This window comes from Perissodus microlepis, chromosome 15 (genome assembly GCF_051167445.1).
Source record: "Perissodus microlepis isolate ML-2025 ecotype Zambia chromosome 15, ASM5116744v1, whole genome shotgun sequence".
NCBI classification, from domain to species: Eukaryota; Metazoa; Chordata; class Actinopteri; order Cichliformes; family Cichlidae; genus Perissodus; species Perissodus microlepis.
This window is the reverse complement of record NC_140475.1, coordinates 7024415-7038773: the sequence shown is the minus strand read 5'-3', so window position 1 is coordinate 7038773 and position 14359 is coordinate 7024415. Positions and strand designations below refer to the sequence as shown.

Sequence of the window (14359 nt, the reverse complement as noted above, 5' to 3'; positions counted from 1 at the left end):
TTCTTTCTCTCTCCCTCGCTCTCTTTCTCCATCTGGCTCTTGGGCTGGCTCATTTCTTGCTTCCTGCCATTTGATTGGGTGAGTCCCCTTGCTCTTTAACACGCTAATTTCCCACAGTGCACTGCATTGCGGTGGTGCAAGGCAAGCTCAGCTGCACTGTCTCCTGAAACACCAGATGCTTGACGGTTATGAGGACTGTGTGAAGTAGCAGTTATTATTCAGTGCTTCTTTAGCATTTAACCCAGCTTCATTCTAGCTTCAGTGCTTCTGCCCTCATGCCAGTTTCTGCAGCAGTCACAAACTCATGGGAAAACTACATTAACGGTCGCATTCTTGACATCATGTTTGATGCTATGCAGAAGCAAGCTCAGGTTTATATCTGTCCCACATATATACGTACTTTTAAAGTTCTTTATCTTACTGCAATTGATCATAACAGATGTCTCCTGAGTCATATATTCGATGGTTTCATGTTATATTCTATTTCACATGATTGAAATTCACTAAGATCTAGGATTTTCCAAAAAGAAACCATATGTCGTATTTTAAATGAACCAACTCTTCCTCAGTAGGTTACATTTCAATGCTCTCTTTTCGCTGTTGTCATGGAGACATCTGTTGGTTGTCATGGTAATATCCCAAGTAATAAGAAGGCCTGCTCCTGAGTTGTAGTAGAGTGTGAGAATTGCTTGTAGTGAAGGATACTAATATCTCCCTCCCCTGTCCATCTTCTCCCTTCCTTGCTGCACCTCCTCCCTGTTGTAGTATTTGATGGCCTAGGGGATGTAATGAAGCCCACAGTGACTCCCCAGGCTGGGGATGTTGACACCTCTATGGCTAACATGGCAAGTAGTAAGTAGAGTTTTAGATTTCTAGATTTCTGGACTATGTAATGCAGTCAATTAACATTTTGAGAAATATGCTTGTTTGTTCTCCAGCAGAGATTCTTAAATTGCAAGGTTTGCTTTATTTATTCATTCTAAATAAATTGTAGGTCACTTCTTTACATATTAAACAAAAGAGAAAAGCAGTCTTGGGAACATTAGATGTGCTGGCAGTCACATTTTCTTTTATATTTACAAGAGCCAAACCTATTTATGCTATACATGCCCAAAATGCTAAGTAAGTAATTTGAATACTTATCACTTTGTTACAATGTAAAACATTAGGGAATTTGGTCAAATGAAATTTGTTTGAGTGGCGTACATTCATTACATTTATTCAATATTCAGTTCAAATCTGTTATATTTCTATAGGACCAAATCACATCAACAATCACCTCAAGTTACTTTATTTTGTATGGTAAAGACTCTATAATATTACAGAGAAAGCACCAATCATCAGATGACCACCTATGAGCAAGTGCTTGGTGACAGTGGGAAGGAAAAACTCCCTTTTAAAAGGAAGAAACCTCTGATAGCACCAAACTCACGGAGTGACAGCCATCTGCCATAACTGGTGGGAGTAAAAGGATGGATAGATTAATTTTATATTCAAGCATACTTTTCTTAATGATTAATTATTTGAATAAATAAACCTTTTGATTTTATACATTTCATCTGTGTTTTATTCAAAATTGTTGCTTAAAGTGACTCCATCTAACACTTAGTTCACAATAAAAAAAAAGTCAAGTAAAAATAGCAGCAGTAGCTCTAACTCCCCTATAAACCACAAATATGTTTCTTTACACTTAAAATTATTTACGAAAGTAAATCATTCTTGTGAACTTTAAGAGTGCTTGTGTTAAAGATAAGCCAACTTATTAATCTTTCCACCTCTGTTAAAAGAAAGCAAAGAAACTCATCTACTAAAATGGCAAACATCTGCTTTAACTGACTTTCTGTCTCGTAACTTAGAAATCACTGCAGTAAATTACAAGTTACAAATGATGCGACAGATTTTTTTGCAGTACCTTTTTTCTCTCTTTCTTTCCTTCCAAGATCTCACAATGGGAACTCCAGCGGCCCCTCAGGTAGCTCCCCCAAGTTGGGGTGCTCCGATGGTAAATGTTGTCTGTGTCTTAAAGCATGGAGTGGAGCCGCATGCCAGCGACAGATAGGGCAAACCTGTAGCAGCAGTCACAAGTGTCGCCTTCATCACCATATGGAAAAGAAACAGGAAAAAAAACAAACAACTAATAACAAATGCTTATGTTTTGGAGATTTGTCCTCTTTCATTTCAATATGGCCCAGCTCTCCAGGTTCCAGGTGTACCATAAAGCTAGGAAGCAGGGCATAAATTTAATTCAGCCTAATGTGTGTTTCTGGAATATTTACTGGAGAGTGATGAAGGGGGAAGTGATAGTACTGCATTAAGAAGCTGTTGCTTGGAAACAGCTATTAATTTTTGAGTTTTCTTTGAAACCTGATTGAGTTGAGGCAAACCTGGACATTGCAGTTGGTTTGACGTTTCCATCTGAAGGCAAGCTTCACTGCTCTCTGAACCCCTGTTCATATGTAAATAGACAACAAAAACTGAAGATGAAGTTGGGCTTTCTGTTGTGGCGTGTCCTCGTTTCTTGTGTGCCAGCTTGTTTTGTCCAGCATTCGGTGTGTCTGTCCTTTTTTTTTTTTACCTTAAATTTTTGTTTTCTGTGTTCATTTTGCCATATTTTCATCTGAAATGTAGTACAGTAACATCCCAACTCCTCCTCTCCATCCCCTCTCGTCCACACCTTTAGACCATACCCATGGGTGTCAGTCCTTTTATGGGGATTCACCCTAGCTTCACCATGGTAAGACCTCCAGTCCAGTCCAGTAATGCCCAGGCAGGACATTACTGGATAACTAATGGACAATCACCCCCTTTGGGTGGCCCTCACACACCCATAAAATAACAGACATCTAGTTTTATTGACTCTTTTCCATTCCATCAGGCCGGAGCACCGGCTGCTGGAGCTCCCATGATGCCAATGGCGAGACCAGGCTTCCCAGCCGCTGGGGTGACCCCAGGAGCACCGGTAACACACTTGATTTTTTTTTTTTTACAATGGAAAATATTATTATTTGCACAGGTTACAATGACAAAAGAAAGAATATGAGTGCTAAAATAAGGTGTTTTACAGATGTCTCCTGGAATGGCCCAGAGCCCCAGGAAGCCTCCACCACCCAGGAACGCTCTGGATGACCTCAATATTAAGGACTTCATGTAGACTGACTGATCCAGAAACCCCCAAGGTACACATCTTTACTGATAGTATGCTGAAACTGCAGATTCCTCTCATTACGGATAATATTTGTATAGTTTTTCTCTGTAGAACAGGCTGGGGTTTCAGCATAACAGTAATCTACAGCACTACTACCATCAGTTATTCTGCTTAAGATGTAGACATGCTTGTTGCTTGTTGTAAACCTGTTGTGCAATTGCTAAACTAAAATATCTCATATGTCATGAAATAGCAAAGCATAAGGAGCAGAATTTGAGCCTTAAACAATAACCACATGCAAGTTCAATTTGATGCTAGAAAAGTGGTTCCCAGACCTGAAGATAAAATTAAGGGTGGTTTTTCTGAGGGTTTTTTTTTTTTTTTGTAAACAGACAGAAGTCACTGGCAAATATCAAGATCTTTTCTGAAAGTAGACTTCACAAATTTTAAGTGATCAGCATTTACAAAACAAAATGTGCTAAAAGCTGCTTTGGATTGGGATCCACAACAGTACCGATAAGGTAAAGACACCAAATGTGTGACGTTAGGGTTAGGGAAAACATCTTGTCACAGTTAAATCAGATATCACATGCCAGTTTCAGGCCGTTTAATAATAATAATGCAATATGTTGTGTCTGCTAACACATTCCTCTGACAGAAAGCTAAAACAAGACCATGTTCTTTCTCTCTGTAGGTTTGTCATCGTGTCTGGAGCTCTGTGGATGTGGATGTCTGCACCCCCCCCCCCCCCCCTTTTTTCTCAGCCCCTTCAGCCAGCCATCAAATCTTCGATCTTTGCCCCCCCCCCCCCCCCCCCCCCCTACCAGCCACGACCCCTGAAAGCAACCTGCCCTCTTTATCTAATGTTGTAGCACAACTGTGAATGTGAACCCTAGATACAGAAAAAGAGAATTCCGTTTATGTGTGTGGGTGTGTGTGTTATTCAGTGTTAACATTTACTTAATATACTACAGAAAAATTAACAAAAAAAAATCAGTAAATGTGTATTTAGATTCATTCTGGATTTTGGCGTATCAGCTGACTTGGAATGGTGGATATATGTTGGTTTCTTTGCGCATCTCCCAGACGAGGACTGTGTTGTTCAATGTGGACTGTGTTCGGTGTAACTTCACTGGCCAACTCCCACTCCTCTATCCCTGTTGTTCAGACTAATACTGTTTATTGTCATTAAAGACTTGGTTGTACCCATATATATCTGATGGCCATCCATCCTACCTGTCTACTTCAAGTTTTTTGGACAAAAGCTCCTTATCAAAATGTACTTAAACACCACTTGCACTGCAAATCTGGGCTTATCACTAAAGACATTAAACAGTGTTTCGTTTCATTTTCACATTATCTTTTTTTAGGGATTGTATGAAACATGCAAAAATTGACATATGCATTTTAGACTCTTTTAAATGACAGATTATACATATTTTCTTTATTTTAAGTGAAAAAGTGTATCATATATTTTTAGTTACATTAAATTATATGGTTGGATAAAAATGCAAGTAGACTAAAAAGTTTCCCACTTTGTACATACCTCTGAAGCTGTAACAAATATTGAGTGGAAATGTTGCTCAGAGTGTGTGCTGTGTCGCCCTTTGCTGGTGTGGAGTGGTACTGCATCATGACGTGAAACAGGTGAATCTGGGAGGCACTCTGAAAGAGCTCCATTCCTTGTTTTGTCTCTACGTACGATGAGTCCAAGTTAAGGTGGAAACAAAGACACGAGGAAGTGTTTGTGATTGGCCTCAGTTGTTTTTGGGCGATTTGTGATAGAGCAGCGGTTGGTACATTTGTTCATGTGCTGCTTAAGGATAACGGGCTCACTGTAAAGCACTCGAGTATACGCTGGATGTTCTGTGTATTATTTCAAAAAGTGACTGTATCTTAATCCATTGTGGCATTAACAAAGTGTTGAAGGAAAAATAAAAATGGCACCTAAAAACAAGAAGAATGTGGATGAATATCAAAAATGAAGGATCCTTTCTTTTGTTTTTTGTTACATGGATGGCATCACACACCCCCCCCCCCCCAACCCCACCTGCATGTGAGTCCAAATGAGATGCAATAAAAGACACATCTGTTGATCTCAGTGACCTCAGTTCATCACTTATGCCTGCTTTGGTTTCTATCAGCACTATTTATATTTAACAACAAAAAAGTGTTTGTGACATGAACACTACCCAAAATAATGAAAAAGGAAACTAAAAAAAATAAAAGGTGGATATTCACAATTAACAATTGAAGCACATATTGTTAGAAAGAGGGGATTCATGAGTTTCACATGGCTGCTGGTAGGTAGCAGTGGCCTTGAAAATCTAAATGCAAAATTGCACAACAACAACAACAACAGAGGCTGTAGTGACTCTAGTCATGCTTGCAAAAGCAAATGTAAGTTGTTCTATCATATTATTAGATTCATATAATAATTCTAATATGATTGTTAGCTATCTGTCGCAGGGGGACATATTGAGCACTTGTGAACATTGCATGTTTTGCATATGTATACATTCCAAAAAAAAAAATCCCTTCTCACCCATCTGGGGTACTGCCTGATGTGGTAGACCCCAACCTCTATGGATCTTGTACTTAGAGCTTGTTCCTGTGCTGCCATGATTAGAGCCTCTTTGCTGTCTTTCACTTGATCTTTGTCCAGCCACTAGTAGGATTTCTGGATGTGAGCCACTTCCTCTATATGCTGGTACATACTGTGTCGGGTAACACACCTTATTTACTGCAGCGCTAGAGGCAGCTGTTTCACGGTGGCTGCAATGAGCATCCAGCGTTACCTTCAGGTGGTGCACTTTGAGAGGAGGTTACATGAAGTTGAAGCATGGCAGCTGTTGGTTCTATGCTAAATGCTAAATGTGTAATGGAAAAGATCTGAATTCCCCCAAATTGGACTAAGGCAGGGGTCAGCAACCTGGGAGCTGCAAATACTTTTTAACATCTAAAATGAAGATAACACTTTTTAATAAAGCAGGATTCTGAGATAAGATATTGTGGTGAACTCCTGCAGAATGTGCCGGGGTTGTTCCTGTGGATGTCTCATTGATTCCTTGGAAACCTGCTTATCTTCCCGACTTGTTCCATCATTTGAGCTCAAAGCGGGGGGAAAAATGCAAGGGCAGGCTGTATGCAGGTACTCATCTACATCCCAATCTGGCATATAACAACTTTAAGTATGGGGTTAGCTGATGCTTTTGCAGTTAAACCGTGAACTTCAAATTCATGTTAATTGGCCTTTTTAAGTGTGTCCTGTCATGAACATGTTATTACCACACGCACAAGGCCAGAGCAGATCTAACCTGTTTTGTTTTGTTTTTTTAACACTTGTTGCTTTCTTTTACAGCCACCCTTACTGCTACATGCAACAATGGTTAATTCATTCCACAAGCTCGACATGATCCACACCTAATTTAAATGGCAAATGTTTGCATTAGCATAACTGTTTCTCTGATATTAGTTCCTCTTTGATTCATCAAACAGGGCTCTAGACTAACTTTTTGACATGGGCGCACCGGTACGCCTAACTTTAAAAATTTAGGCGTACAGACACAAAAGTTAGGCGCACTCAAACTTTTCAACCGCATCGCTTAACACCGCAGTTTTACATGTGCACTTTCTTTGGGGGGGAAGTCCATACAGACAATATTAATTTCTAAATTATTAACTAACAAACTTGTGCTTAAAGTGCTTTGTCAATATTGTAGAAAATGTTAAACTTAATCATCATCTTGGCCTCCTCTGACGACCTGTTTGCTGCTGTCTGCTGCTGAAAGGCTGTGGCTGCATTTATTGCATTTATTGCAGCATATAATGTATTTTCTGGATACACTGTGCTTTTTCAGCATTCAAAGATTGATGGCACCGTGTCAGAGCACTGGCTATGAATTTCAGACAGATCAGGCCTTAACTTAACAAAAAAGTTATCAATAGTTCTTTTCATCTTTTCTTATTACCCACAGCTACATCCACTTCTCTCAGGCCTAGGCTGATCACTAGGGCTGGGTATCATCACTGATTTCTATAATCCATTCGATTCCGGTTCTCAAAGTCCTGATTTGATTCAATTTAGCCTCAGACAGTCAGAAATATTATAATTCTGATCATTTATCAGTACTGATACACATGAGACTTCATCAGAATTGTGAAAATCACAGCAGATGCCTTTGTGTGAAAGTAACTGAGAATAAAACACAGGAAAACATGAAGGAGATTTTCCTGGTCTGGCTTTTTATAGCAGATAACCTTAAAAATATTCTGCAATATTCTGCAATTTTGCATAATTTTAAGAAATTTAAATTTCTTCAGTATTGAACAGCAGAAATTAGGCTTTCTTGTCCGAGGTCATTTAAGTGAAAAAAGAAAAAGCGCTGTAAACAACGGTAGACTGGTGGGTAATAAGCGAATGAATAATGCAGAAAACAGATTTGAGATGGGAAACTGTTCCTGAAGTACAGAGAGAGAGAGAGCTGTGCAGGAAGTGTGATTTTTATCGTGGTGGAAGCAAAACAGCAAAAGTCAGAGGGAATTCATGACGACATTGATCAAATGTGAAGCGCAGTTTGCTGCTTCTTTTGCTGCTGGCTCGGCAAATTTTGGTTGGAGAGAGACAAAACCTGCAGCTCAGAATCAGCGCAAAAAGACGTAAACACAGAGCGGACCCGACGCAGAATCGCCGAGCTCCGACAGCGTGTCCGTGTACAGGCCGTCGGGTGAGAAAGCCGAGAAAGACAAAGCTGATTCTGATGCGTTGGGTCCGCTCTGTGTTTAGGTCTTTGTGTGGAATCCGTTAATGAATTCATATCGCTTTATTCAAGCTACTCACCTCTCTCTTCCACCTGCACTTTCAACTGGACCACGGCCAATCAGAGAGGTCCCGCCCCTGACTATCTCTGATTGGTTTAGTCCACGATAGGGGCATAATGTGTGTCTGTTGTTGACCACACGGAGAGTTGCAGAGATTTTTTTTTGTTACCGGAACAGTTGGTCGCACAGGTGCGACCAAATATTTATTTTTAGTCGCACCACTGAAAAATTTGGTCGCATTTGCGACCAAATTGGTCGCACTCTAGGGCCCTGTCAAAGGAGAACAGCTTGCTCACCATATCATCATGACTTGTTCAGTGCATGACAGTCAGCAAGCTTGAAACATACCACAACTCGGCTCCACCATGGTTACTTATAACAACTCCTCTGCTGGATATTCATCTGGACCCTCTTTGGACTCCAGAAGTCTGATTCCTGCAACAGTGCTGTCCATCTGCTTCCTGCTGGGATTCCTTGGAAACATCGCTGTGATGATTCTCAAGCCAAACTGGGAGAACATGTCCAGTCTGAGCCAGAGTTTGATGCTGAACCTGGCTGTGTCAGACCTGCTCTGCATGCTTACCATTCCACTGTGGACATACTCTTTTCTCAATAGTTGGACCTTCGGGGTTGAGGCCTGCAAGCTGGTAACATACCTTGGCTACTGCAGTGTTTATGGTAGCCTACTGACTGTGACTGCAATGAGCATCCAGCGTTACCTTCAGGTGGTGCACTTTGAGAGGAGGCTACATGAAATTGAAGCATGGCAGCTGTTGGTTCCACTGTGGTTGGTTTCAACGATCCTGTCCATCCCTGTTTTAGTGGTTCGAAAGCTGCACAAAGATCAGCACTGGATACACTGCAAAGCTCACTACTCCTCTGAGGGCCAGAGGATTGCTGTGGTGTTCACAGGATTCCTGATAGGATTTGTGGCATTTTTTGTCATAGCTTTTTCATACATCAGTTTCTACAGAAAGGTGAGACTGATGTTAATGTAATTTTTTTAACACCGCAAACCAGTTATAAAGTGTAGTATACCATATAAAGTGATTTGAGACAACTGCTCCTGTGATTTGGTGACATATAAATAAAACTGCATTGAAACTAAACAGAGGAGGAAACAACAATTAATGAAAAAAATGAATAAATGTTTGTTTTGGAGCTCCTCCTTCACCAGAATTGACCATCTTTCTCCATTCTTAACAACAGAAAGAGTTAGAAATAGACAAGAAGAAGGGCAGAGAGGGTGCTGCACTGACACTACAAGTCTATAAATCATGTCATCAGTTCAGTTCAGTTTTATTTACATAATGCTAAATCACAATAACACTCACCTCAAGGCGCTTTGTATTGTAAAACCCTACAAATATACAGAGAAAACATCAACAGACAACAAGTATTAGCAAGTGCTTGGTGACACTCCCTTTTAACAGGAAGAAACTTCTGCAAAGATGCTGAAACATATAGGAGGTGTTTTTATAATATTCATTACAATATGAGGTACTGAAGTTAAATTTTAAATATGTTGAATATACTGAAATATTCAAAATAATATAAAAATTACTAAAGCTATGTTACAGGCTTTGATTTTAATGATTAGTCAGTTGAACAGCCACATTTGTCAGAAACAATTTAACAGTTGTTTAGCACAACATGCATTTATTTAAAGGGAGAAATTTAGCAACATCATATCATATATATTATATTATTGAAACACCTACCTCTATGGTCAAAGGAGCTTGCAAAGAAAAGCGTCTGGACTTCTTTAAGTTGCTTGAAGACGTTTCACCTCTCATCCGAGAAGCTTCTTCAGTTCTAAGGTCAAATGGTGGGGAGTCCCAGATTTAAACCTAGTGGGAGTATCCCCCCACAGAGGGACAAAAGGACCCCCTGATGATCCTCTAATCGCCTGAGCAAAGGTGTGAAACTGGGTGTGGGTCCCAATCAGCCAGGGTTTCGGGTGAGCTCATTGTGAAACCTGGCCCCACCTTATCATGTGATTTCCTGAGGTCAGATGGCCCAGGACGTACACCACTTTGTATTGGTCTTTCACGTGGAATTGGGTATCATTCCAGTGCTGATTTACTCTGTCCTCAATAGCTGGCCCTTAAGTCTGGCGGGCTGCAAGATCATAATGTACTTTGTGCACTGCAGCATTTATGGCAACCTGTTGACTGTGACTGTGATGAGTGTTCAGCGCTACGTTCGGGTGGTGTACCTGGAAAGGAATTTAGATCATGTAGAAGCAAGCAAGCTGCCGGCTCCGCTCTGGCTGGTTGCAATGATCCTGTCCATTCCAGAATTAATCAATCGACAGCTGGTAAAAAAAAAACTCGTACTGGACAAAATGCCAAAATCAATACTTTTCCCAGGAGCAAATGGCTGAAGTGGCTATGTTGATGGAGACTCTTGTAGGATTTGTCTCACTATCTGTCATTGTTTTTTCATACATCAGTCTCTACATAAAGGTGAATCGGGGAGCCTTTTTCAGCAATCCACGGACAGCAGACTGATTACCAACATCATTGTGACCTTTTTTTTTCTTGTGGATGCCATATCTTGTCATAAATGAACTGAGGGTGGCAGCTATTTTCTTGAAAGATAACAGGCTACTGGAGCTTTGTAAGCACACCTGGACCAGTGTTGAAGCACTAACATTTATAAATAGTGCAGTGAATCCACTCTTGTATGCCTTTACCTCTATTCATTTCTCCACTCTATGCCAAAACATTGCTAAACAGTTAAGATAGAACTTCAGAATTCCACAAAATATGTATGAATTAGCAGATGTCACTGCAGAAGCAGCACCTCAGTAATGAAAGGTCTTTGGGAAATTATTTTTTGCTCTGCTGAGACTAGAAATGTACGCATACGCACAGGATGTTGTAACCTCTTTTTGTCACAGTGAGCTGTTGGTGATTAATGGTTTAATGATGAACTTAGTGTTTAAGCAAAAGCTCCTCAATCAGCTGTGTGGAAAGAGTTAAGAGTTAAATGACCAGCAGCGTTTTATTTGAATTTGAAATTTAATTTTAAATTACAATGACATGTGTACATTTTAATAATTACTCTTTAGCTCAAAGTGCAAGAAATGTAACGTTGAATATATGCAACATCGTACTTATTCTCCAACAACACAAATGTTATATTGATCATCATGACATAGATATAAGCTATTCAGAGGTTTTGCAGCTCCAAACAACTGGAAATGGTGTGAAAATAAAAAAATAAAATAAAAATGAAAATAAATGTTCATTATCTGTATGTAAAACATTCTTTGCAAATATTCTAAGGATGTATTCATGTAAATAAAACTAGTGTGACATTTTTTAGCAATGAAATGCAAGAAATACAAAACTATCAAAAAAAGTAAATCAATAAAGAAATAAATCAATAAATAAAACACAAAAGTATTTTTATTCAAATTATTTTCATGTTGCTTGAAACAAAATACCTCCCTCTGCTGTTACTGGAGCTTACAGCAAATTACCGAAACTTCTACATATATTTATGTTTCATGCTTTGGAGAGGCAAAGTATGAAATAAACAGGGTAGACCAGTATTTCTAGTTTGCTGTAATACTGGGTTGCATCTCCCTTCAAATCAGTTTTGTGACAACTGGTCCTCAACTGTGAAAATATTGTAGATGTTTGTTGAAAAGGAGACATCTCAAAAGACTCAAACTTTCTAATGAATTGGATACAATCTTACCTTAAGTTAGAGTATAATATCAATTAGATTTTTTTCCTCACCTGTGAAGGTTTTAAGCAGATAAACAGAATATTATTGATTGTAATCACTTTCCTGATCCTATGTCTGTGTAGGTTGTCAGTCATCCAGGTCATGATAATCTAAGGAGCTTGGAAAGAAAAGCGTCTAGACTTCTTAAGTTGCTTGAAGACGTTTCACCTCTCATCTGAGAAGCTGCTTCAGTTCTAAGCTCCTTAGATTTTCATGATCATACTTTATTGGGCATTGAGGTCACAGGGCTGTGTCTCTGATACGCTGGTCTGCAGTACGGGGGCCCCACAGGGAACTGTGCTGGCACCGTTCCTCTTCACCCTCTACACTGCAGACTTCTCCGTCAACTCCCCACGCTGCCACCTACAGAAGTTCTCTGACGACTCTGCCATAGTCGGCCTCATCACAGGTGAGGATGACTCAGAGTACAGACAGTGGACTGGACTTTGTGGACTGGTGCCAGCAGAACCACCTGCTGATCAATGCCAGGAAAACCAAGGAGTTGGTGGTGGATTTCCGGAGATGCAGACCCACCACACTGACACCGGTGAACATCCGGGGAGTGGACATTGAGATAGTGGACTCGTATAGGTACCTGGGTGTTCACCTGAATAATAAGCTAGACTGGAGCCACGACACTGATACTCTTTACAGGAAGGGTCAGAGCAGACTCTACCTGCTGAGGCGGCTGAGGTCATTTGGAGTCCAGGGAGCGCTTTTAAAGACCTTCTATGACTCTGTGGTGGCATCTGTCATTTTTTACAGTGTTGTATGTTGGAGCAGTAGTTTATCGGCAGCTGAGAGGAAGAGGTTGGATAAACTCATCAGGAAGGCCAGCTCTGTTCTGGGATGCACCCTGGACCCAGTGCAGGTGGTGGGAGACAGAAGGATTCTGGCCAAAATAACATCTCTGATGGACAGAGTCTCCCACCCCATGCATGTAAATGTTGCTGAACTGCAGAGGTCCTTCAGTGACAGACTGCTGCATCCTCGATGCATGAAGGAGCGTTTCTGCAGGTCCTTTCTTCCTAGAGCTGTTAGACTGTACAATCAAAACTGCTCCGAACAAACACAGAGGCTTGTATCAGCGCTGTAACTTGCACTATTTTATCAACCAATTCACACTATAACCAGGATTTACCTCATAACTTCATTTAATTTTATTTAATTTAATAACGGTACAGTACTCTGCTTTTGGTAACCATTGTCGTTGATGTAAACATGTAAAAATTGTTTATGTTTCTGTTCTGTGTCTTGTGTACTGTTTGTTTGTATATGTGTCTTTCTTGCTGCTGTTACACCCAAATTTCCCCTTGTGGGACAGTTAAAGGATTATTCTATTATTCTTCTTCTAAATTTCATACAAGTTTTAAGCCTGAGGACATGTTTTGTCAAGTCTAGTGAATAACAAACAGAAAACAACTGAGAGTACATACAGTAAGCAAATGTAACTCCAACTACAATGTTTTCATAACCAAATTAATTAATTAACCAAACACCTGCCACCACCTACCCTATCAGTGACCGTAATAACAGATTCTAGACATTTTTTATTTTATTTTATTATTTCTCAACTTTAGATGTTTGTGTTTACTCTGAGTTGATGCAGTTTTTTTTAAGTGAAAGTCTAATTTATTTTCATTTACCCCAACCAATCCAGTACATGGCCTCGTTCTACCAGAGGCTTCTTCTTGTTGAAAGGCCGTTTTTGTTTCTCACTGTCACCTAATGATCGCTCATAGGGTATCATTTGATTGTAGGGTTGTTTTTTTCTATATTACTGTAGGGTCTTTATCTTACAGTATATGTGCTGTAAGGTAACGAAATGGTGTTGTGTTTCAGTGCTATATCAATACAATTTAACTCAGATAGAGTTTAAATCTGGGACTCTCCACCATTTGACTCTAGCCCCGAAGAAACTTCTCGGATGAGAGGTGAAACATCTTCAAGCAACTTAAAGAAGTCCACATGCTTTTCTTTCCAAGCTCATTAGACTACGATGACCTGGATGACTGGGAACCTTCACAGACAATATTTTCCTTTAGATGATCCTCCCATTTTTTGGTGCATGTTGAATAGAAATACTAGAGAGACTGATATTTACTGTAATGCATTGATGACAGCCACATATGGATTTCAGACAGATTATTCCTCATCACTTCACTTGTTCCTTTAGGCTGATATACCCTGATTATAGTTGTTGTAGGCTAAAAAGCAATAATGTATGGGTTGGAAAAAATGAATGTTCTTTTTTTCCTTTCAATTTGTAAATAAAACTAATATGCCTGTTATACAAACGCATGCAAATGTGTATAGGTAGAAAAATGCAAAATCCAAAAATAAATAAATGCAAAAATAAAAATTCTCAAGTTTTACTGACAAATGATGTGTATTATAGACATAAAGCATTTACAGTATTTGCAGGATTCGGGTTGAGTTTTATTCAGCACATTTTTGTGGGAACAGCAGCAAACTTTGGTACATGGTTATAATCTGTAATAAATTCAAAAATGTATAAAAAGAGCCATGCAAAATCCTGACACCATGGGTGTAAATGTTTACATTGAAACGACTGTTTCCTTGTTGTTAGTTCCTCTTTGACAGTTCATGTGACTGGACATTTATTGTCATCACTTGCTCAGAGCACATCAT

The 14359-nt window shown here is 39.7% G+C and overlaps 2 protein-coding genes across 2 annotated transcripts in view; both read left to right on the top strand.

Moving 5' to 3' along the window:
* Positions 1-5131, top strand: part of LOC146371548 (clathrin coat assembly protein AP180-like) — a 29902-nt gene extending 24771 nt beyond the window's left edge. The window contains exons 20-24 of the mRNA XM_084953706.1: positions 766-852; positions 1941-2002; positions 2876-2959; positions 3065-3176; positions 3840-5131. Coding sequence (XP_084809832.1) covers positions 766-852; positions 1941-2002; positions 2876-2959; positions 3065-3151 — 320 coding nt within the window. The 3' untranslated portion in view covers positions 3152-3176; positions 3840-5131. The remainder of the gene's footprint in view (positions 1-765; positions 853-1940; positions 2003-2875; positions 2960-3064; positions 3177-3839) is intronic.
* A 1804-nt stretch (positions 5132-6935) lies between these two features.
* LOC146371547 (C-C chemokine receptor type 8-like) lies at positions 6936-9054 on the top strand. The gene has a single exon (XM_084952137.1). The coding sequence runs from the start codon at positions 8332-8334 to the stop codon at positions 8962-8964; it is 633 nt and encodes a 210-aa protein (XP_084808263.1). The 5' UTR covers positions 6936-8331; the 3' UTR covers positions 8965-9054.
* Positions 9055-14359: the final 5305 nt, after the last annotated feature.

Bases quoted from the DNA above. Each gene is read 5' to 3' on its own strand.
- LOC146371547 (XM_084952137.1), top strand. From the start codon at position 8,332: ATGGTTACTTATAACAACTCCTCTGCTGGATATTCATCTGGACCCTCT.